The 25,555-nt window shown below is 49.4% G+C and overlaps 1 protein-coding gene across 2 annotated transcripts in view; it reads left to right on the top strand.

Moving 5' to 3' along the window:
• The window catches only part of scap (SREBF chaperone), a 297,372-nt gene that overhangs the window by 127,968 nt on the left and 143,849 nt on the right, over window positions 1–25,555 (top strand). For both annotated transcript variants that reach the window (XM_085992515.1, XM_085992516.1), the window contains one exon: window positions 16,498–16,627. In XM_085992515.1, the coding sequence (XP_085848641.1) occupies window positions 16,498–16,627 (130 nt within the window). The remainder of the gene's footprint in view (window positions 1–16,497; window positions 16,628–25,555) is intronic.

Genomic DNA, 25,555 nt, shown 5'->3' with positions numbered 1-25,555 from the left:
GAATATAATGTGGGGAAGTGTGAAGTTATCCACTTTGGTAGGAAAAACAAAAAAGCAGAATATTTTTTGAATGGTGAGAGACTGGGAAATGTTTGCATTCAGAGGGACCTGGGTATCCTTGTACATGAATCACTGAAAGTTAACATGCAGGTACAGCAAGCAATTAAGAAAGCAAATGGTATGTTAGCTTTTGTTACAAAGGGATTAGAGTATAAGAGTAAAGAAGTCTTACTACAATTATACAGGGCATTGGTGATGCCACACCTGGAGTATTGTGTACAGTTCTGGTCTCCTTACCTAAGGAAAGACATACTTGCCTTAGAGGGAGTGCAACAAAGGTTCACTGGTCTGGTTCCTGGAATGAGGGGATTGCCCTTTGAGGAGAGATTGAGTAGACTAGGCCGATATTCCCTAGAGTTTAGAAGAATGAGAGGTGATCTAATTAAAACATATAAAATTCTTAAGGGGCTTGAAAATGTTTCCCCCGGTTGGGGAATGTAGAACACGAGGTCACAGTCACAGAATAAGGGGTAGGCCATTTAGGACTGAGCTGAGGAGAAATTTCTTCACTCAAAGAGTTGTGAATCTTTGGAATTCTCTACCCCAGAGAGCTGTGGATGCTCGTTGGTTATATTCAAGACAGAGGTCGATACATTTTGGGGAACTAAGGGAATTAAGGGATATGGGGATAGTGCGGGAAGGTGGAGTTGAGGTAGAAGATCAGCCATGATCTTGTTGCAGGCTCGGAGTGCCAAATGGCCTCCTCTAGCTCCTATTCCTTATGTTTTGTATCTATCTATCTATCTATCTCTATATCTATATCTATATATATAAACGGATACTTCTTTCTGTCTGTCTATCTGTCTGTCCTTCTGTCTGTCCTCACGTGTGCGTCTGTCCTCACGTGTGCGTCTGTCCGGTTATAGAGCGTACCTACGCGCGCGTTACCTCCGAAGAAAGCTTACGCTTCCGGGACGCCCGTAAGCGTATTTACTTTTCGGTCGGACGAAAATTGTTCGCGCCTTATGCAAAAAACCTTCAAAATTAAACTCATTATCTGCTACTTAGCATTGATTGACTGACGTCAAGGTTCAACCAATCCTGTGCCGTCACGATTGACCAATCCTACAGTACAGTCCCCTGATGGTTGGCCAATCGGTGTGTGTGTGTGTGGGCGGGACTAATCGTTTTCATCTCAGGGATCTGGCAGCCATTGTTTCACTGCCATTACTTCAGCTTCCAGCTCAAACTACTTTGATCATCCAGCTTTGAAAAAGTTAGTATCTCTTTTAAAAATAACATAAGATTTACCAAAAACGTTTTATAAGTACTTTCACTTTCATCTTTCAAGGTATTAAAAGGTAGAAATGTTGCCCGGCAGCAGATTCACAAAGGGACACAGACAGGGCCCGAAAGCCTGGGACTCGATTTAAAATGTTGCCCAGCACCAGAGTCACAGAGAGGCCCCAAAGCCTCGCACTTGATTTAAACCGCCCGGCCCAAAACAGCCCTGGCAAAGCCGGGCTCCCCCCAGCTAGTATTTCTATAAGGGCCCTCTTTCTTTCACCTCCTTTCAAGTTTGAAGAATGTCTACCTTTCCCAACCTCATCATAACTCAGTTCTCTGACACTAGAGCCCAAGTGTATGACCCATCACTGCCTCAATGAGCAAGCTGCAGCCTAACCAGAGCACAATACAGCATCGAAACATCGAATGGTTACAGCACCGAAGGCGGCCATTCGGCCCATTGAGCCCGTGTAACTACTCTATCCAGCTTCTAAAAAGTTAGTATCTCTTTTAAAAATAACATAAGATTTACCAAAAACGTTTTATAAGTACTTTCACTTTCATCTTTGAAGGTATTAAAAGGTACAAATGTTGCCCCGGCAGCAGATTCACAGAGGGACACAGAGACAGGCCCGAAAGCCTGGGACTCGATTTAAACCGCCTGGCCCAAAACAGCCCTGGCAACGCGGGGCCCCCCCAGCTAGTATTTAATGTAAGACATGTTAAATCCATTTTCCGCCACATTGCTTCATTTGTTGGCCACATTTGTTTCTTGCCTCCTCTACTGCGGTTTTTAAACTGATGGATTGTATTTGTTCTGCAGCCTCCTAATTATGTCTCGGTCCACTTACATTCCACTTACCCTCTATACCTACTGTGCATGCCATACTTCCATTCTTTACCGCTTTCTCAACCCTTCAAAGTCTGCCTTCCTCAAATAAAAAGGTCTTACTTGCACTTTCTTTTTCAATTGTCAAGGTGTCAGCCGTGGCTCAGTAGTAGCACACTCACCTCTGAGTCAGAAGGTTGTGGGTCCAAGTCCCACTCCGGAGACTCGCGCACGTAATCAAGGCTGACTGAAAGAATGCTGCACTCAGAGGTGCTGTCTTTTGAATAAGACGTTATATCGAGGCCCCGTCTGCCCCCTCAGGTGGACATAAAGGCCTAGAAATTCGGTGGGCTGCACCACCAGTTAGCGCCTAAAGAGGGCACTCAGTGGCTTTAGCCCCACTGGTCACACCTCCCGCGAAATTTAGCGGGGCGCTAATGGCGGCGTTAGCCTGTAGCGCTGCACCGCCACCGATGACGTCATCGGTGTGCGCAGCACCCCACTACCGCCCCGAACGCGATATTGCGTCGCGCCCCCGCCCCCCCCCCCCCCCCCCCCCCCCCCAGTAGCGCTGGTCGCAAATCGCGACCGGTTCAGGGGGGCCTACCTGTGGCGGTAGTGGCGCAAATTAAAGGGGAGGTGCGGGGCGGCCATTTTTTTCGGTGGCCGCCTGCCAGCACCTCCTCGCGCTGATCTCCGCCCCCCCCCCCCCCCGGGCAGTGCCGGCTGTGTCCCGAGAGCCCGGCATCTCTCCTCGGTGCCGGGCTCTTTTGCCGGCACTCGCGATCAGAGATCGCGTTGGTGCAGGCCCCTCCCATTTAAGAAGTGGAGGAAGGCCTGCAGTACCGCAGCGCACCGTGCCGCAGCATGTGGCGCTGCGGCACGTTGTGCTGCGATATTCAGTTTCAGCGCCCCAAGACGGACGCGGGGCGCCTCGAGCAGCGCCCCACTTCCGTTTGGGGCGCTCAAACTGAATATCCCGCTGGCGCTCCCGGCTCCTTCCCGGGCGGGACTTCCGGCGCCCAGGCGAGCTTGGCGTCCCGTATTTTAGGCCAAAATATCCATATCACCATTTCGAAGAAGAGATGGGGATTTATCAATCTCACGCAACATCACTAAAACAGATTATTTGGTCATTTATCTCATTGCTATTTGAGGGAGCTGGCTGTGCGAAAAATGACTGCCGCGTTTCCTACCGTGACTATACTTCAGAAGTACTTCATTAGCTGTAAAGTGCTTTGGGCCGTTCTGAGGTCGTGAAAGGTGCTATATTTAATGCAAGTTATTTTTTTTTAAATTTTAATTCTTTGAACACCACATTGTGGTCGCTGTTAGCTAGCTGTTTCTGAATTTAACTGTATCCAAAATCCCTGACCATTGCATATTAGCGATAATTGTATTGCTCCCCCTTCTGTATAACCATTTGAATCATGTAACTGCCCATAATCATGCCCAGAAATAATTCATTTTATTTATTCCCACTATAATTTTCCCAATTGATCTGAGGCAAATTTAAAACTTCCATTGCAATTTATCTTCCTTAGATCTTCCCCTGAACTGAGCATAAACTGCTCCAATTATATCCTCTGCCTGACTTGGTGACCTGTATCCTTTCCATTTTTCTCATTCAATCTGATCCACAAAGTTTCTAGAGCTTCTAAAAAAAACCTGCAAAAGGACATAGACAGGCTAAGTGAGTGGGCAGAGATTTGGCAGATACAATATAATGTTGGAAAGTGTTGTGTATGTACCTTTAAGGGAATAACTGGTCTTAGACTGCAGTACCGGCAGTGACCACCCCTGTATAAAAGGCCCTAGCAGGCTTCTGTAGTTTCAGTTTCAAGCTGCCTCTTGTTCAGTAAAGTACCTGTTAAACTATTCTCCCGAAGTCCGTGTATTATTGAGGCGCAGACTTTACAGTGGCGACGAGTAAGTTCGAACTCACCTGCAGTGTGGCATCATCTCACGGGGATCTCGCCTGAAAGGAAGGTCCTGGAAGGTCGTAGTCTGAGCAACGGGCATCGACCGAGGGCAACCGCCCAAAGAATCCATCGGTGTTTGGAGAATTGCGGGAGAGACTGTGTGTGGTAAACCACGTTCACTATCGTATCACTGTTAGTAGTTAGCACTGTTCGCCACTGTTCGTTATAACTGTATCACTGACCACTATTGTATCACGGTACGAGGTCGCCTCTTGCCACACTGCTATACCTGGGATGACCACTGCCGACTCCGCCTTGGCTCCACCCACCAGGCCAGGTATAAAGGTGAGCGACTGGCTGGTATTCCTCCTGCTTGGATCGGATCACCCACGAGAGTGGGCTGTTATTTAGTCAATAAAAACCTTTAGTCACCTTCGTAACTCTTCGCCTTTTATTGGAGGAATTGATAGGTATATCAATTTTATTGACTAAATTTAATGATGTCCGACAACGAGTCACAACCGGCGGAGGAGCCACCAGCGCAGCTCCCAGGAGCACAGCCACACCAGCCAGCTTGGCTGCGAGCCCTCAGACCGCCGTACCTGGACCTGAACCCACGAGCAGCAAACTCAGCCGCAGACTTTAAACACTGGCTGGTCTGCTTCGAATCATACCTGAGAGAATCCAGCGTCCCTCAGGCATCCAAACTAAGTGTCCTGCAGGCACAACTGAGCCCGAGAGTATACACTCTCATCGAGGACATGACTACCTACGAGACCGCCATCAACCTGCTGAAACAGAAGTACCGGACCCCGGTAAACTACATGTACGCTAGGCACCTCCTAAGATCACGGCCGCAACAGCCAGGAGAATCAGTAGCCGAATTCTCACAGGCGCTATATGCACTCGCCAGGAACTGTGACTTTAAATCGGTGTCGGCAGCCGAAAATACTGAAGATAATATCCGCGACGCATTCCTGAAAGGCCTACGGTCCGAGTACTCACGGCAAAGACTGCTGGAAGCTAAAGACCTCAGCATGGAAAAAGCTGAAGCCCTCGCTATCTCCCTGGAAGTGGCCCACCAAGATCAGGAAGCATTCACCAGGTACTGCTCGCGACCCTGGGACTCGGGCCCGACCCCTACCACAGCACCCTTCCCAGCGCCGCCCCCGGGACCTACCTCTGCGTCGGCGTCCCGGACCCGACCGGCCCCGCCACCCCCGGCACCGGCCCCGACATCGGGCATCCGCGATCGGGCCGCCGGCTGTTTTTTTTGTGGCCAGGAGAAGCACCCGAGGTCGCGCTGCCCAGCCAAGAACTCCATATGTAAAACCTGCCTGAAGAAAGGCCACTTCTCCAAGGCCTGCAGGAGCGGATCCTCAGAGGCCAGCAGTGCCGCATGCGAACTATGGGGGCGGCCATCTTCGTTTAGGGCAACTGAGGCCAGCATCCCCACACATGAGTCATGGGGGCGGCCATCTTTGTTTAGGGCAACTGAGGCCAGCATCCCCACACATGAGTCATGGGGGCGGCCATCTTTGATTAAGGCAACCGACCCCAATAGTGCCTCATGGGGCCCTACCTCGTGGGAGACGCCATTTTACTCACCACGCCCGACCGCCTCGCCCGCAGATGACAACGACTCGCTCAGCTACACACTAGCTTCCGTCACCCTGGACCAAGCCCGCCCGCACCATCTGTCCAAGTCAATGATGGACATCAAAGTGAACGGCCACGCCACGACCTGCCTGTTCGACAGCGGAAGCACGGAGAGCTTCATCCACCCAGACACGGTGAGCCACTACTCCCTCTCTGTCCTACCAACGCGCAGCCGAATCTCGATGGCATCGAGGTCCCACGCCACGGACATCAGCGGCTACTGTGTCGTGACCCTGTCGGTTAAGGGCACGGAGTATAAAAACTTTAAACTCCTCGTCCTCCCCCATCTCTGCGCTGCCGTCCTACTAGGGCTGGACTTCCAATCCCACCTCCAAAGCGTAACCCTAGCATACGGTGGACCCCTCCCCCCACTCACAGTCAACAACCAGCAAACGTTAAACCGCCCACCGCGTAACACCTGCAGCCTCTCCACCCTCAAGGTCCCGCCACCCTCTCTGTTTGCTAACCTTACCCCTGACTGCAAACCCGTCGCTACCAAAAGCAGGCGGTATAGCGCCGGGGACAGAGCCTTCATTAGCTCTGAGGTGCGGCGCCTCCTGAAAGAGGGCATTATCGAGGGGAGCAGCAGCCCCTGGCGTGCCCAGGTCGTAGTCGTAAAGACCGGCGATAAAAACCGCCTGGTCATCGACTACAGCCAGACCATAAACAGATATACCCAGCTGGACGCATACCCCCTCCCCCGCATATCTGACATGGTCAATCAGATTGCACAGTATAAAGTATTCTCGACCATCGACCTGAAGTCGGCCTACCACCAACTCCCTATCCACCCTGAGGACCGCCAGTATACCGCCTTCGAGGCGAATGGGCGCCTATACCACTTCCTTAGGGTCCCCTTCGGTGTCACTAATGGGGTCTCGGTCTTCCAAAGGGAGATGGACCAGATGGTTGACCAGAACGAACTGCAGGCTACATTCCCCTACCTAGATAACGTCACTATCTGCGGCCGCGACCAGCAGGAACATGACGCGAATCTGGAGAAATTCCTCCGTACGGCCCAACGGCTGAACCTCACCTACAATAAGGAGAAATGCGTGTTTAACACCACGCGCCTTGCCATCCTCGGCTGCGTAGTGGAGAACGGAATCATCGGCCCCGACCCAGAAAGAATGCGCCCCCTCATGGAGCTACCCCTCCCCCACTGCCCTAAAGCACTTAGGAGAACCCTGGGGCTTTTCGCCTACTATGCCCAATGGGTACCCAATTACGCGGACAAAGCCAGACCCCTCCTGAAAGCCACTTCCTTCCCCCTCACGGAGGAGGCGTGCGCGGCCTTCTCCCTCATTAAGGGAGACATAGCCAAGGCCACGATGCACGCAGTGGACGAGTCCATCCCCTTTCAGGTGGAGAGCGACGCATCCGACTTCGCCTTAGCCGCCACCCTAAACCAGGAGGGGAGGCCAGTGGCCTTCTTCTCAAGGACCCTACAGGGCCCCGAGATCCGACATTCGTCGGTCGAGAAAGAGGCCCAGGCGATCGTGGAGGCAGTACGGCGCTGGAGGCACTACCTGGCAGGCAAACGATTTACCCTCCTCACCGACCAGCGTTCGGTGGCTTTCATGTTTAATAACAAGCTGAAGGGCAAAATCAAGAATGACAAGATTTTGAGATGGAGAATCGAGCTCTCCACCTACGATTATGAGATCTTGTACCGGCCAGGCAAGCTGAACGAATCCCCTGATGCCCTTTCACGAATGACATGCGCCAGCGCGCATATCGATAGGCTTCAGACCCTCCACGACCAGCTCTGCCACCCCGGAGTCACCAGACTCTACCATTTCGTTAAGGCCCGCAACCTGACCTACTCCATCGAGGAGGTCAGGACCATGACCAGGAACTGCCAGACCTGTGCGGAGTGCAAACCGCACTTCTATAGGCCGGACCGAGCAAGCCTGATCAAGGCCACCCGCCCCTTCGAGCGCCTGAGCATCGACTTTAAGGGGCCCCTCCCGTCCTCTGACCGTAATGTGTACTTCCTCAACATCGTTGATGAGTACTCCCGTTTCCCCTTTGCCTTCCCCTGCCCCGACATGACCAGTAGCACGGTCATTAAGTGCCTGAATGCCCTCTTCGCCTTGTTCGGGTTCCCGAACTATATACACAGCGACCGGGGCTCCTCCTTCATGAGCGAGGAACTCCGGCAATTCCTCCTAGAGAGAGGTATTGCAGCAAGCAGGACCACCAGCTACAACCCCAGAGGTAACGGTCAGGTGGAAAGAGAGAACGCGACGGTATGGAAGGCCGTCCTCTTAGCCTTAAAGTCTAAGGGCCTCCCAACCTCCCGCTGGCAAGAAGTCCTCCCGACAGCGCTGCACTCCATCCGGTCATTACTTTGCACGGCCACTAACACCACCCCCCATGAACGAATGTTCGTTTTCCCCAGGAAGTCGACTACGGGAACCACTCTACCAACCTGGCTGACCGCCCCGGGGCCGGTCTGGCTGCGGAAACACGTGAGGACCCATAAAACGGACCCCCTGGTCGAGAGGGTGAACCTCCTGCACGCCAACCCCCAGTACGCCTACGTGGCGTACCCAGACGGGCGGGAGGACACTGTCTCCCTACGAGACCTCGCACCCTCAGCCGATCCGGAAACACCGCCACCACCCCCCCCAACCTCAGTCCAGGTAGACGGCATGCCGGAACCCCACGAGCCCTCGCCGACCACGCAAACACCAGCATCAACACCGGATAAGGCACCAGCACCGGATAAGGCAACACCACCGCTGCGGCGATCGGAGAGGCTTACGAAGCCTCCGGACAGACTGACCTACCAGAATTGGTAGTACACTTCACCCCGCCGGACTTAATTCTAAACAAGGGGTGAATGTGGTAAACCACGTTCACTATCGTATCACTGTTAGTAGTTAGCACTGTTCGCCACTGTTCGTTATAACTGTATCACTGACCACTATTGTATCACGGTACGAGGTCGCCTCTTGCCACACTGCTATACCTGGGATGACCACTGCCGACTCCGCCTTGGCTCCACCCACCAGGCCAGGTATAAAGGTGAGCGACTGGCTGGTATTCCTCCTGCTTGGATCGGATCACCCACGAGAGTGGGCTGTTATTTAGTCAATAAAAACCTTTAGTCACCTTCGTAACTCTTCGCCTTTTATTGGAGGAATTGATAGGTATATCACTGTGGTTCCAGCGAATCGTGCTGGTAGCAGGTAGCGCGCTGACCCTTCCGGACTGCGGTGGGCTCAAGCTCGATCGAGCGGCTCTACAAATCGGGCTGCGCAGCATCGCCGGGAAAAGAAAACAAGAGAGAGAGGGTGGAGCGCACAGGGCACGGTCGGTGCTCGAGAACAGGACAGCAGAGAGAAACTAAACGGGGGGGAAGGAAAGCGAGACGCGCCGAAGCTGCGGGTCGCCGCCATTACCCCGTAGAGCGCTAGGACAATAAGGGGAAGAAGCAAAAGCGCGGGAGACGCCATTTTATCCCGTTGGGGAAGAAGCAAAAGCGCGGGAGGCGCCATTTAAAATCGCCCAAGATGCCGAAAAGTGGCAGTATCACTGCTTTCGACAACGAGGTAGAAGACTGGACCACGTATGTGGAAAGAATTGAAGTGTGCTGCAAGGCAAATGAGGTGGCTGATGGAAAGAGGGCGTCGGTATTATTAAATCTGATGGGTGCGAGTACGTACGGCCTATTGCGGAATTTAATTACCCCAGCTAAACCAATGGAGAAAAGTTTTGAGGAGATTGTTCATATCTTACAGGAACACCTAAGCCCTACACCACTGCTGATAGCAGAAAGATTCAAGTTCCATAAAAGAAACCAGCACAAAGATGAGAGCAATGCTGACTATCTTACGGAACTACGCAAGTTATCGAAGCACTGCCAGTTCGGAGCAGGACTGGCAGACACCTTACGGGATAAGTTTGCCTGCGGGCTCCAGAGTGAAGGAACCCAGAAACGTCTACTTTCAAAAAAGGACCTGACGATAGAACAGGCTTTCAGCGTGGCAGTATCCTACGAAGCAGCAGCACGGGGAGCTGCGGAAATACAACAGAAACCACAAGAATACAGCGCTAACGAAATGGCGTATGGAGCCAAAAAGTGCTATTGCTGCGGCAGAACAACCCATGAGCAGAAGGACTGCTAGTTTAAAGACAAAATATGCAGGCAATGCGGGAAAATGGGACATATAGCAAGAGTCTGCAGGTCGGGAAAGAAGACCAACATGACAAGAACTACTAAGGAACAGTACAGGAAAGTAAAGAAACTGACAGATAGTAGTTCAGAAGGTCAGGAGAGTGATAAGGACTCCGGGAGCAGGCGACTAAGTTGTTTAAAGTTACACAATGTGATCGCAAAAGAAGATCACCGAACCATTTGGGTCACCCTCATGATAGCAGGGTCCCCAGTGAAGATGGAATTGGACACAGGATCAGCCCTAACTGTCATGAATCGACGAGACTATGAGCGGCTATTTTCACACATACCCTTAAAGGACACGTCCATTGTATTGAAGACATACACGGGGCAAAAGGTCTACCCCAGAGGAAAAATAAGAGTACCAGTTGAATATAACGGAAAGGAAACACAGAAACTATACATGTATATACTACGAGATGGAGGACCACCATTATTGGGACGTGAATGGATCCGAAGACTACAATTGGATTGGCATTCCATTCTGGCACTAACTGTGACTGACAAAAAGATGATGACGTCGCACCTGGACGTCTGTCACAAATTCTATCTGACGCGGAAGAGGTGTTCCAACAAGGACTTGGGACTCTAAAAGGAGTAAAGGCAACCATAAAGATTGAGGATAACGCATACCCCAAAATTTTTCACGGCCAGACCGGTGCCATACGCGATACGCCCAGCTGTGGAAGCTGAACTGGAGAGTCTGGAGCGTTCGGGGGTGCTGTCTAAGGTGGACTGGAGCGAGTGGGCCACACCCATCGTTCCTGTAATGAAGAAAGCATTGAGCAGCACGCCTGGGGAGCCAAGGAAGGTTCGCATCTGTGGGGACTTCAAGGTGACTGTGAACCCAGTCCTGCACACAGTACAGTATCCGCTTCCGCGGATAGAAGATATTTTCGCCTCACTATCTGGAGGGAAACGTTTTACAAAGATTGACCTGGCTCAAGCGTATCTACAAATGGAGGTGGAAGAAGCATCTAGGAAATACCTCACGATAAACACTCACAATGGCCTTTACCAGTACAATCGACTGGTATTTGGGGTAGCATCGGCCCCGACTATGTGGCAGAGGGCAATGGAACAAGTCCTGCAAGGGATCCCGGGGACCCAGTGTTATTTGGACGACATCCTGGTTATGGGCGAAAATGACAATGAACACCTTGCCAACCTGGAACAGGTGCTCACGAGATTGCAGGAATATGGGCTACGAGCCAACCGTCCCAAATGCGAGTTCTTCAGGAGACAAATCTCGTATTGTGGCCACATGATTGATGAGGAAGGGTTGCATAAGTCGCCGGACAAGATTGAGGCTGTAGTCAAGGCTCCAGCACCAGAAAATGTGTCGCAACTGAGGTCGTTCCTTGGGTTGGTGAACTACTACCGTAAGTTCTTGCCGAATTTATCTACAATTCTGCACCCACTGAACGCCCTCCTTCAAGCTGGTGTAACATGGAAATGGAGTGATGAGTGTAAGCGTGCCTTTCAGGAATGTAAATGCCAAATCACTTCAAAAGAAGTATTGGCCCACTACAACCCAACACTACCGATTCGGTTGGTATGTGATGCGTCACCTTACGGCATTGGAGCGGTGCTGTCACACATATTCCGTGACGGCTCAGAGAGGCCAATAACCTTTGCATCACACTCGCTAACCTCAGCCGAGCGTAACTACGCCCAGATTGACAGGGAGGCCCTCAGCCTGGTGTGGGGGGTGAAGAAGTTCAATCACTATCTGCACGGGCAGAAATTCACCCTACTGACTGATCATCAACCCCTGGTCTCAATTTTTAACCCAAAGAAGGGCGTTCCGGTGATGGCGGCGCAACGGCTGCAAAGATGGTCACTTTTTCTAGGGGCACATCAGTATGGCATAGAGTACAAAGGTACGAAACAACATGGAAACACTGATGGGCTGTCGCGCCTACCGTTACCTACGGCGGAAGAAGCACCTGCAGTGGCCCCTGTGGAGATATTCCATGCGACCATAGTCGAATGTTTGCCTGTTACAAACGCAAGTATTGAGAAGGAAACCCGAAATGACCTGACACACTCTCGGGTCTATGATTTGACGGTGAAGGGATGGCCAGCATATGGCGACTCACTGTTGCCAACATTCTCGCCAAGGAGGGAACAGCTGTCAGTGTGCCGGGGAACCTTGATGTGTGGATCCCGAGTGGTAATTCCACCCAAGTTGAGAGATAGAGTACTCAGTGAGCTTCACGAGGGTCATCTGGGAGGGGTAAAAATGAAGAGCCTAGCCAGGGCGTTTGTGTGGTGGCCGGGAATCGATAAAGAAATCGAGGATATGACCAAGAGATGCACAGGATGCCAGAAGGTCCAAAACGCTCCACCACAGGCCCCGCTACATCCATGGGAGTGGCCCTCATCTCCATGGCAACGGGTACACATTGATTTCGCTGGTCCATTTATGGACTCAATGTTTCTAATTGCTGTGGACGCCCATTCGAAATGGCCAGATGTCATTAAAATGTCCTCCACCACCACGGAGAAAACTATTGCAGTCCTAAGAACCATCTTCGCCAGGAATGGGTTGCCAGAACAGATCTGTTCTGACAATGGCCCACAGTTTGTGTCTGAGGATTTCCGGAGGTTCCTGAAGAATAATGGGGTGAAACATTACACATCTGCCCCATATCATCCAGCCACAAATGGATTGGCTGAGAGGTTTGTTCAGACCTTTAAAAATGCCATAAAGGCAATGTATAATGACGACATACCACTGCAACACAAGGTGGATAACTTCCTGTTTGCTTACCGGAATGCAACACATGCAGTAACCAACCAAACTCCAGCCGTACTGTTTTTTAACCGGAGACTAAGATGTCGCTTGGATTTGCTCAAACCAAACATAAGACGAGATGTTGAGGATAAGCAGTTCCAGCACATAAATGAGAAGCCAACCAGGAGCTTCAAGATAGGGCAACCAGTCTTGGCCCGCGACTACCGAACAGAAAAATGTCAGCCAGGCACGATATGCACACAGCAGTGACCGCTAATGTACACAGTGGACGTTGGAGAGAGCATCGTGAGACGCCATGCTGACCAGATTCTAGAGTCACAGGAACAAGCCAAACCTGTACCACAAGCATGTGCACCTGGTAATCACCCCGAAGTACAGATTGCGTCTACCTCAGAAGCAGGGGTATTGGAAGCTGACGAACCAGCCAATGACAATGAGCCAGAATTGACTCCACCGCCAGAACAGGATACTCGAGAAAGGCGCTATCCAGTCCGGATCAGGAAGCCTCCTCAAAGACTGAACTTATAAATGACTATTTTAGTTGATGTATATATTACTGAGAAAATTGTAATTGTAATTAGTTATTATTTAGTTGTTAAATGAATGTTATGTACTGTTTATCTAAAAGGGGAGGAATTGTTGTGTATGTACCTTTTAAGGGAATAACTGGTCTTAGACTGCAGTACCGGCAGTGACCACCCCTGTATAAAAGGCCCTAGCAGGCTTCTGTAGTTTCAGTTTCAAGCTGCCGCTTGTTCAGTAAAGTACCTGTTAAATTGTTCTCCCGAAGTCTGTATTATTGAGGCGCGGGCTTTACAGAAAGTGTAAGGTTATGCACTTTGGCAGAAAAAATCAAAGAGCAAGTTATTATCTAAATGGAGAGAAACTGCAAAGTGCTACAGTACAAAGGGATCTGGGGGTCCTGGTGCATGAAACACAAAAAGTTAGTATGCAGGTGCAGCAGGTGATCAGGAAGGCCAATGGAATCTTGGCTTTTATTGCTAGGGGGATGGAGTATAAAAACAGGGAAGTCTTGCTGCAGTTATACAGGGTATTGGTGAGGCCACACCTGGAATACTGCGTGCAGTTTTGGTTTCCATATTTAAGAAAAGATATACTTGCTCTCGAGGCGGTTCAGAGAAGGTTCACTCGGTTGATTCCGGAGATGAGGGGGTTGACGTATGAGGAAAGGTTGGGACTCTACTCATTGGAGTTCAGAAGAATGAGAGGCGATCTTATCGAAACATATAAGATTGTGAGGGGGCTTGATCGGGTGGATGAGGGGAGGATGTTTCCACTGATGGATGAGACTAGAACTAGGGGGCATAATCTAAGAATAAGGGGCTGCCCTTTCAAAACTGAGATGAGGAGAAACTTCTTCACTCAGTGGGTAGTAAATCTATGGAATTTGCTACCCCAGAGAGCTGTGGAAGCTGCAACATTAAATAAATTTAAAATGGAGATAGACAGTTTCCTAGCAGATAAGGGAATTAGGGGTTACGGGGCGAGGGCAGGGAAGTGGACGTGAGTCTAGGTTCGGATCAGCCATGATCCTATTGAATGGCGGAGCAGGCCCGAGGGGCCGTATGGCCTACTCCTGCTCCTACTTCTTATGTATACCTGAACCCAGGCTGTCCATCTCGGTTACTATTAGGTTTTTATCCTTCTATCCCTTTGGAACAATCCATAATCATACATTTACCACTCAGTCCACATCCATAAACAAAGTCTCTGATTCCTAAAAAAAAATCAGTTTCCTTCTTTATCATAGATATACAGGTCCCTTATTTGTTCCTCAAGCTCCTGGCATTTCTGTATGGAACTTTGGGGCAAACACTGTTCCCACTGATTTTCCTAACATGTTTATCATTTTACCTTTGCACAATTACTACATATGTTTTCCCTTTCTCAGTTTCCCTGCCTTCTGTTGTCCTCTCTTCTGTTCAGTTTTTTCTTGCTCAAATTGTGCTACGTTTCCTACCTCTGTGTTACTTTTTCACTCCCTGCCAGGATGACAGTTTGCATCCTTGGTGTTGTATTTGACCCTAAGGTGAGTTTCCCACCACGTATCCACTCCATCACCAAGACCGCCTACTTCCACCTCTGTAACATCGTCTGACTCCACCCCTACCTCAGCTCATTTGCTGCTGAAACCATTATCTATGTCTTTTGTTACCTCTAGACTTGACTATTCCAACACTCTCCTGGCTGGTCTCGCAGCTTCCACCCTACATAAACTTGAGCTCATCCAAAACTGTGCGACCCGTCCTAACTCGCACCAAGTCCCGTTCATCCATCACCCCTGTGCTCACTGACCTACGCTGGCTCACAATCCGACAACGCTTCAATTTTAAAATCCTCATTCTTGTTTTCAAATCCCTCCATGGCCTCGTCCCTCTCTATCTCTGTAACTTCCTCCAGCCCTAAAACTCTCCAAGAGCTCAGCGTTCCTCCAATTCTGGCCTCTTGCACATCCCTGATTTTAACCGTTCCACAATTGGCGGTCGTACCTTCAGCTGCCGATGACCTAAGCTCTGGAATTCCCCCCCTAAAACTCTCCGTCTCTATACCTCTCTCTCCTCCTTTAAGACGCTCTTTAAAACCTACCTCTTTGACCAAACATTTGGTTATCTGCCCTAATATCTCTTTATGTGGCTCTGTGCCAAATTTTGTTTGATGAATCTCCTGTGAAGCGCCTTGGGTTATTTTACTATGTTAAAGTGCTATATAAATGCAAGTTGTTGTCCAGTAGTTATTTTATTGAGGAGGAGGAGAAACTTTTTTTGTGGGGTAATGTGTTTTAAATTTATCTTCTCACTTTCATGTTCTCAACAGACCCTTCACTCTGCTTCAGTTGCCTTGCAGACTACATACAATACTCCTAGTTATGTCGGATTGAGATCCATAGATCTGACCTAATTTGGGTTGTCTCTCTCGAGAGCATTTTGAGCTGTATGACATTTGAGTGAAGGACAATTGTTTGCTTGTCTGTCATTGAGGGTGGTGGAAAGATTTGAGGTGATGAATCACATAAGGAAGTTGTTCCACATGAATTAGAAGTAATATGTTGTTCTTGTTCTTCAGCACAGGATATATCTTTAATTTTATTTAAATGTTAAGTAGATTGCAAGCTTGCTATTAGTATGAGTCACATCTGTACCCAAATGAATGTATCTTTGGTAGATAATACAGTTGTGACTTTGGAGTGGATACTGAATACTAAGTGTGTGCAAAAGTGGATGAAGAGAAACCTCAGCAGTATAGTTTTGACTAAAGTGAAAAAATACTATTGTTTGTCCGAATCTGAGAGGGGGAAAAATTCTTTGCATTTTACAATGCCCTTAGACATAACAGATCACTGGTCGCTGCACTTGAAAAATAATTCACTGTGTCAAGCGTAACTTCACAAGAATGGCTAGTATTTAAGGTGGACCACTGTTGTTACGTCAGAAATGCAAGAGCTTTTGTAACTGCATCTCAACATCACTAATCAGTCTAAGAAAATTGAAGTGAGATGCAGGGTTGCCAACATTTACGATTCTCATGCAATGTACAAGTGGGAGTCTTGAGATTGTGCCATCGGAGTCAGGCTTTGGAAAATGTCAAGTATTATGTTGACAACCCTGTGGATGTCTTGCCTTCGTGGTACTTAAGGCTTCCCAGCAAATTAATAGAAATACTTTTTCTACTGTAGCATTTCCTGAGAAACATGTGTTAATCAGGGTTCCCCTGTACTTGGTCAGTTAATTTTTGGTAATAATTATAAAGATGATGGGGGGAAAAAATTGAAAAGCATTTTACACTACATTTCTGGGATGTTTGTACTTATTGTTTTTTTTTTGATTTATCATAGTTATCCCTTATTAAAGCTACCTCTGCCAGGAACAGGGCCTGTGGAGTTTACAACGCCTGTAAAGGATTACTCTGTGCCCCCACTTGATCCAAATCCAGAACACGCTGATCAGAGTGATAGACCAGATTGGGTAAGTGCTACAGTGTTCAGTTATTTGACTATTACATCTCCTGTAGGGAAGTTGCTAACATTTTAGCAAAGCATGTAATGGTGGCATCCAGAAAAATAATTTTGACCCTAGAGTGAAGTACTAATGGTTGCAAGTCTGTCAATAATGGTGGAAGTAATCTGAGATGTCACATAAAAAGTGTATCACATTAAGACATATTGGACAAATTCCATGATATTGTCACAATATAGAGGCATAAATATAAATTATACACTATGTGTTGTATAACTGTAAAAAATTAAAGTTAGGAAAGGTCTAAGATATGTTTGGCTTCTGAGAGATGCATTTTGGGTGAAAAATTGAGTCGTGCCCCCTTTGGGGCGCTAAATTCACCGGGGAGCTACAATTAGCGCCCCGGCTACCGAAATTGAGTGGTAGCGCCCCAAGAGGGAAGCGGGGCGCTACTGGAAGCACCCCGCCTCCCTCTTGGGGCGCTGCAAGGGAATGTCGCGCCACAGTATTGCAGGCCATCTCCCCTTCTTAAAGGAGAGGGGCCTTGCGCAGCGCGACCCGGGGCCTAGCTGGGCCCCCGGGGATTGGGAGTGCCGGCAAAAGAGCCCAGCACTCGAGAAGTGACGGGCTCTTGGCGCGCAGCCGGCACTCCGCGGGGAGGTGGGTAAGGAGGCCGGGGACGGCAGCAGAGGCAGATGCTGACAGGTGGCCAGCAACAAAAATGGGCGCCTGGCACCTCGCCTTTAAATAGCGCCGCCCCGGCCGTAGGTAGGCCCCCCAACCCCGTCGGACATAGCATCCGGCGATAAGTCAAGGGGCGCTCCCGAAGATCGCGGCCGGGGCACGAGCAGGGTGCTGCGCACGGCGATGACGTCATTGCTGGCGGCGCAGCGCTTTGGGGTGCTAACGGTTAGCGCCACCACTAACCTCCTGCTGAATTTCATGGGAGGCGTTGGTAGCGCCGCGCCAGGGCGCGAGTTACTTTATGCCCCGTTAGCGCCCTCTTAGGCGCAAACGGGAGACGCAAAGCAACCAAATTTTTCCCCCTTTGTCTTTAACTTCTATGCAGTACTAATGTGTTAAGATGAACCTTGGGAATGCATAAGAGACTGCTTGAAGAGTAGGACATAATGGGCTGGATTTTCATTCAGCAGTCGGGAAGGAGGCGGGACTACAACTTTTGGGTTTTAGTCCCGCCTACATCGACGTCCGGCCAATCCACGCGATTTTCCCTTGATTGACTTTGTTGAGCCTGCCCAGCCGGCTCAGCAGGCCAATTAAAGGCCACCCGGCAACAGGTGACGTCACAGACTGAAATTTCATCTGTCAAGACGTCTTGACAGATGAAATATCAGTGTTTCACAGCTGTTTGAAGCTGTCAAACACTGACAGTCTGACTTCTAACCTGAGTCCTTCTACGCAGACTCAGTTAGAACTCTCACCGGCAATGAAAGCTGAAGGCTGTCACTTTTGACAGCTCGCAGCCATTTTGCTTTCAGTGCCGGCTGAGTGATGGACTCCCGAAACCTATTGGAAGAAAGGCTGTTATGGTAAGTACAGGTAATTTAAACTTCTTTACACACTTTAGACTCACCAAACACACTTACCTTTGCACTCATGCACCCATCACTCACCTGAACACCAACATCGCGATCCCTCCAAGTCCTTCAACCCGACGGTCCGCCTGCTCTAACCTGGCGTGGTTTGGAGCCATCGGGAGTCCCACACGACACCCCTCAAAATAGGGATTAGGCTAAAAACTGCCTGTTAACTACCTGTTAACAGGCAGTTAATTGGCACTAATCCCTTCCCGCCTCGGGTCGGCGGGTCCCAGTGCGGGGCGGGTACCCGCCTCCTGTGAAACTTACGTGGAGGCGGGATGGTGTCGGGACCCCCGAATTTGGGATTTTAGCCCCCCGCACGCCTAAAAGCCCGCCTCACGGCACACTGAAAATCGAGGCCAATGAGTACTCATTATAGGACTTAAGTGGGCTTACCTCAAGGCTTGGTACTGGAAACACTGCGGTTTCTAATTTACACACGTGACCTGGATTCAGAAGCTCGATGCAAAGTAGTAAACATTTGTAAATGATAGCAAATAAGGAAGGGAGTGAAATCGGAAGAGCCAGCTCAGAAATTACAGAATGAGTTGGACATGTAAGTGGGCAGAGCAATGGAAGATGAAATTGAATGCTGACAGTGTAAAGTGCTACCCATAGGAAGGAAAAGTGATAGGCATATTCCGTGAACGGTGTTGAAATAGCTAAGAGTGAAGTTGAAAGAGACCTTAGAGTCTTAGAAGACGACACTAAACATGTCCAAATAATGCAAATTAGCAATTAACAAAGCCAATGGACTGTTGAACTACATAGCCAAAATAATAGAATTCAAATCAGCGGAGGTATTGATGAAACTGCATTATGCTTTGATCAAACTGCACCTTGAACACTGTCCAGTTCTGGTCACCATGAAATATGGCAGATATTCAAGCTCTGGAGACAGGGTAGAGAAGAGCCACGAAGCTCATTCCCAGTGTCAGGAGTCTGAGTTTCAAGGAAATGCTGGAGAGACTTGGGCTTTTCATCCTGGAAAAGAGGCATCTGAGAGGTGACCTTATAAAGATATACAAGATTATTAAGGGTATAGGAAAAAGCTAACACAGATTCGTACTTTAAATTAAACTGCAAGACACTGGTTAAAAATAGTGAAAGGTAATTTTAGGATTGATATCAAGAAATTCTTCTTCACACAAAGAATGATAAACGTGTTGAATAAACTTCCAGATAGAGCAGTGGAGGCAAGAACCCTAGAATCATTTAAGAAACAATTGGATGCTTACATGGGAGGACATTAGACTCTGGATGGATGGATGGATTAAAATAAGCCAAATGCCCTTCTTCATCTGTAATTATCTTGCGAGTAAAGCCAGGAAAACTTTATTTTGTGCTGTGACTCTCTTGTGGATCATTCAACCCAGAAATGGGAGTATCAAAAGAACGGTTATGTGGTCAAGTCCGTAACATCAGTAAGTATTATTTTATGTCCACCTGGGATTCTCGATGCATTCTGGGCATTTCAGTGGCAAAAGAAATACTAAAGCCTGTGGCCAGAGAAAGAAAGAGACTTAACTACAAGAGTGTGGAAACCACAGGGTGGTCCTGAGCGGTATGGAAAGAAAATTACACCAGAGTATTACAGATTTGTGATAAAGATATTTGCATGTAATTCATTTTTGTCCCACTTGTAACTGGCCAACAATTTGAATGCCCAGATGAAACTATCAGTATTATTTCCTTGTTTAAAATTTGGAATAAGATTTGATTGAATAAAATGGTCGGCCTCAAGTTCTGCGACCCCACTTACTCAACTTGCTGCTGATGCGTGCGTCTCTACCAGTTTGAGAACACGGTGGTGCAGTTTCTCCTTCAGCCTTGAATAGCATCCGTCCATTTCCTCCTGCAATTTACTGTTCATCTGGCTCTCTATCTTCTTCCTGCCTGCCTGCGTTGCTTTTACTCCTTCTTCTGATGCCTCCAATTTCAACATTTCTAACTGGAATGCCCTTTCCTTGTTTTTCTCCTCAAACTCATGCCTATCTCCTCAGCTGCCAATTGCACTAACTCAATATCTGCCTCTTTTTATCTGGTCGACATTTTTAGATATGGCATCAAGGGGTATGGGGAGAGAGCGGGAATATGGTATTGAGACAGAGGATCAGCCATGATCATATTGAATGGCGGAGCAGGCTTGAAGGGCTGAATGGCCTACTTCTGCTTCTATTTTTCTATGTTTCTATTGTTCAGATGTTAGGTGAGGACAGAATTGGGCTGGGCTGTGATTCTCTCTATGGTTGATTCCCCTCCCGACACCTGCTATCTCAGCTCACAACTAAATAATGATCCACTTAAGTGAAGGATGGCTGCCAGCAATTAAATCCATACCCAGTAAAGGAGTTGAGAGCTTTCAGGATGTTGGAAAGAAAATTGGCAGAAGAAGAGGGGGCTTCGGGTTTCACAAATGTCCTCTATTTTTAATTGTTCAACATAAGTGGCAAATTGACATCCTTCCTCTGTTGTGATTACCTCTCTGTGTGGTCAGAGACTGCGATGTGAGATGAAAGTTCATTGGTGCTACCACCAATACTTTTCAGTTAGGCAGAGAAGAAAACATGCGTTTTTAATTAAAAACATATAGAACTCCATTAAAGTTGCTCTCTCAGCTGCCTCTGATCCTACTGAAGTTCTCAGACATCAAAGACTTTAAAATGTGCTTCCTTCTCCAATTTTTCTTCCTCCCTTCCTGACCTGAAGGCAATAATGGGCTGGGTTCTGAATACATGGTAACAGCAACCCTTGGCTTCCTTGGTTACGTGGCTGTTTTTCATGTGTGAACCTGGGTGACTACTTCGATTTTTTTGGGGGGGTATGGCGGAGCCTACAGCTGAGTGCTAATCTGGCATTCACACACAACAGGTCACCAGGTAGTCGTCAGTACTTCCCATCTCGGTCCTTATCCCAGGGATGCTAAGGTCAGTTGCACAATTTCCACTTGATGAACCAATCCAGGATAACAAACTACACAGGCCAGAAGTCAAACCTGGAATCGTCCTGCTCTACATGTCTCATTGTCAAGATATGCAGTACATCTACCTAATCAGCCATTAGGCACATGTTGTAGCTTTTTAAATAGTTCTCTTCCCCTCCCCCCTCCCCCCCCCCCCCCCCCAAAAAAAAAGTCCATCATAATAATGAACTTGTGATTATATCATGAACTGCAATTGAATACAGAGGTTTGATGAAAGGACTTACTATTTATCTTCAATTACAACCTACAATGCTCCCAAATACACCTATAATTAATTTAAATCTTACAAAGATGTTTTTTTTAAGAGTATATTTTATTTTAGACATTGCTGAGTCTGAGATGTTTTAAGATAATTTATTCATTATTTTATAACTTAGTGACTTATCTCATGCTCACAAGTTTTGCTTTCTTTAGAATGCCAGTTAAGTAACTCTGGAGTACTTCGTTGCTGCTATGAAGTATTGTGTAAAAGAAAGTTTAATGCCCGAGGCCAATAAGGCTGAAGAAATTCAGCCAGTAAGATTATTCTCCCTGCTGAGCAACCACTTCTGAGTTTGAACTTATACATATTGCAGCCTCGTGTGCTCCAGTGATTAGTTTAAATGTTAATAACATATCCGCTCCATCACCAAGACTGTCTGCCTCCACCTCTGTAACACCGCCCCACTCTGACCCTGCCTCAGCTCATCTGCTGCTGAAAGCCTTTGTTACCTCTAGACTTGAGTATTCCAATGCTCTTCTGGCCGGCCTTGCCTATCTCTATCTCTTTAACTTCTTCCAGCCCTACAAGCGTTCGGGATCTCTGCACTCCTCCAGTTCTGGCATCTTGTATATCCCCAATTTTGATTGCTCCTGGTGCGCTATCAATTACTCATAAAAGACTGAGAGTTAAGAGAGTAACTAAAGGCTTTTATTAGCAAAGAACAGAGCATGCCTCTCGTGGTTGACTGGGTTCCAAGAAGGCAGGGGGCTGCAGGTCAATCACCTTTATACCTGGGCCTGTGTGGGTGGAGCCAGCCGAGACATGTTGAGGCATGCATAGGTACAACAGTGTGTAACAACAACAACAACAACAACAGTGGTTTACCACATTCACCCCTTGTTTAAAATTGAGTCCGGCGGGGTGAAGTGTACTAAAGGTTCGTGTAAGTAAGTCTATCAGGTGGCCTTGTATGCCGTCCTGATCGTCGTGGTGGCGGCGGTGATGGTGCAGCATCCAACGTTGAGTCTGGCGTCTCATTGAGTGGTTGGGTGGTCAATGACGGGTCCTGGGGCTGCGGCATGCCGTCTAGCGGGGTTGGGTTGTGGGTAGTGGTGGATGGCAATGGTAGTGTTTCAGGGGCACCCAAAGGTGCGAGATCTCGTGTGGGGGCTGTGTCCTCCCGCCCGTCCGGGTACGCTACGTAAGCGTACTGGGGGTAGGCGTGGGTAGTGGTGGATGGTGAGGGGGGTGTTTCGGGAGCACCCGAAGGTGCGAGGTCTCGTATGGAGACTGTGTCCTCCCGCCCGTCCGGGTACACCACGTAAGCATACTGAGGGTTGGCATGGAGGAGGCTCACCCTCTCGACCAGGGGGTCCGTCTTATGGGACCTCACGTGCTTCCGCAGTAGGACGGGTCCTGGAGAAGTCAGCCATGTCGGTAACGAGATCCCCGATGTGGACTTCCTGGGGAAGGAGAACATTCTCTCGTGAGGGGTAGCATTGGTGGCTGTACAGAGCAGTGACCGAATGGAGTGGAGCGCCGCAGGGAGGACTTCCTGCCAGCGAGAGGTCAGAAGGCCCTTAGATTTCAAGTTTAAAAGGACTGCCTTCCAGACCGTCGCATTCTCCCTTTCCACCTGGCCATTCCCCCGGGGGTTGTAGCTGGTGGTCCTGCTTGTAGCGATACCTCTCGAGAGCAGGTACTGCCGGAGTTCGTCGCTCATAAAGGATGAGCCCCTGTCGCTATGAATATAGCTAGGGAAACCGAACAAGGCGAAGAGGTCATTCAGACATTTAATGACCGTGGTACTGGTCATGTCTGAGCAAGGGATGGCAAACGGGAAACGGGAGTACTCATCAATTATGTTGAGGAAGTACACATTGCGGTCAGAGGAGGGGAGGGGCCCTTTAAAATCGACGCTCAGCCATTCAAAGGGGCGCGTGGCTTTGATCAGGCTTGCTCTGTCTGGCCTATAAAAATGCGGTTTGCACTCGGCACAGATTTGGCAGTTCCTGGTCATGGTCCTGACCTCCTCGATGGAGAAGGGCAGGTTACGGGATTTGATGAAGTGAAAAAACCTGGTGACCCCCGGGTGGCAGAGGTCATTGTGGAGGGTCTTCAGTCTATCGACCTGCGCGTTGGCGCATGTACCACGTGATAGGGCATCTGGGGGCTCATTGAGTTTCCCGGGCCGGTACAAGATATCGTAATTGTAGGTGGAGAGTTCGATTCTCCACCTCAAGATCTTGTCGTTCTTGATTTTGCCCCTCTGCTTATTATTAAACATAAAAGCTACTGAACGCTGGTCAGTGAGCAGGGTAAATCGTTTTCCGGCCAGGTAATGCCTCCAATGTTGCACAGCTTCCACAATGGCCTGGGCCTTCTTTTCGACAGAGGAGTGTCGAATCTCGGGGCCCTGGAGGGTCCTTGAGAAAAAGGCCACGGGTCTCCCCGCCTGGTTAAGGGTTGCAGCTAGGGCAAAGTCGGATGCGTCGCTCTCCACTTGGAAAGGGATGGACTCATCCACTGCGTGCATCGTGGCCTTCGCAATATCTCCTTTTATGAGAGTGAAGGCTGCACAGGCCTCTGCTGTCAGGGGGAAGGAGGTGGACTTGATGAGGGGTCTGGCTTTGTCCGCATAGTTGGGCACCCACTGAGCATAGTACGAGAAAAACCCTAGGCATCTCTTCAGTGCTTTTTGGCAGTGGGGGAGGGGGAGCTCCATAAGGGGGCACATCCTGTCGGGGTCGGGGCCGATGACTCCGTTCTCCACTACACAGCCAAGAATGGCAAGGCGCTTGGTACGAAACATACATTTGTCCTTGTATGTTAGGTTCAGCCGCTGGGCCGTACGGAGGAATTTTTCTAGATTAACATCATGGTCCTGCTGGTCGCGGCCGTAGATGGTGACGTTGTCTAGATAGGGGAAAGTGGCCTGGAGCGCGTTCTGGTCGACCATCTGGTCCATCTCCCGTTGGAAGACTGAAACCCCGTTGGTGACGCCGAAGGGAACTCTGAGGAAGTGGTAGAGACGACCGTCAGCTTCAAAAGCTGTGTACTGGCGGTCCTCAGCCCTGATGGGGAGCTGGTGGTATGCCGACTTCAGATCAATCGTCGAGAACACCCGGTATTGTGCTATCTGATTGACCATGTCAGATATGCGGGGGAGTGGGTATGCATCTAGCTGGGTGTAGCAATTGATCGTCTGGCTGTAGTCAATAACTAGGCGCTGTTTTTTGCCAGTCTTCACTACCACCACTTGTGCTCGCCATGGGCTGGTGCTACTTTCAATAATCCCTTCCTTCAGGAGTCTTGCTACCTCGGATTTAATGAAGCTCCTATCCCCGGCACTGTAACGCCTGCTTTTGGTAGCGATGGGCTTACAGTCGCGGGTGAGGTTAGCGAACAAGGAGCGGGGGGGGACTTTAAGGGTGGAGAGGCTGCAAATGGTGCGCGGCGGGCGATTTAAAAGCTGCTGGCTGCAGACTGTGAGTGGGGGGAGGGGTCCGTCGTACGCTAATGTGACACTCTTAAGGTTGCACTGAAAATCCAACCCCAGTAGAACGGCAGCGCAAAGATGGGGCAGGACCAGGAGTTTAAAATTTTTGTATTCTGTGCCCCTTACTGAAAGGGTCACTACACAGTAGCCACCGACGTCCGCTGACTGGGCTTTGGAAGCCAAAGAGATCCGATGTCGCGTCGGCAGGACCGGGAGAGAGTAACTGCGCACCGTGTCGGGGTGGATAAAGCTTTCCGTGCTCCCGCTGTCAAAAAGGCAGGTAGTGGCGCAGCCGTTTACCTTAATGTCCATCATGGACCTGGACAGTTGATGAGGGAGAGATTGGTCCAGCGTCACGGAGGCCAGCGTATGGTCGAGCGAGTCGATGTGGTCGTCAGATGAGGCGGTGGTTGAGTCCGGGTCCCCCGTGGTTGAAGTTGGAGACGTCCGAGATGGCGGACAAAATGGCGGCGCCCATGGTCCCGATCCCCACGCGGCTGGGGGAGCCCAAGATGGCGGACAAGATGGCTGCCCCCACGGTTTGCACGCGGCGCTGCTGGCGTTAGCGGTTTTACCTTTGCAGGCGCTGACGTAGTGTCCTTTCTTCCCGCAGCCGGAGCAGGTAGCGTTTCTCGCCGGGCAGCGTGCTCTG

The sequence above is a fragment of the Somniosus microcephalus genome, chromosome 7 (assembly GCF_052327205.1).
Source record: "Somniosus microcephalus isolate GS21.2 chromosome 7, FLI_Smic_1.0, whole genome shotgun sequence".
NCBI classification, from domain to species: Eukaryota; Metazoa; Chordata; class Chondrichthyes; order Squaliformes; family Somniosidae; genus Somniosus; species Somniosus microcephalus.
The sequence above is the reverse complement of the archived record's forward strand: the minus strand, read 5'-3'. Positions and strand labels throughout refer to the sequence as shown.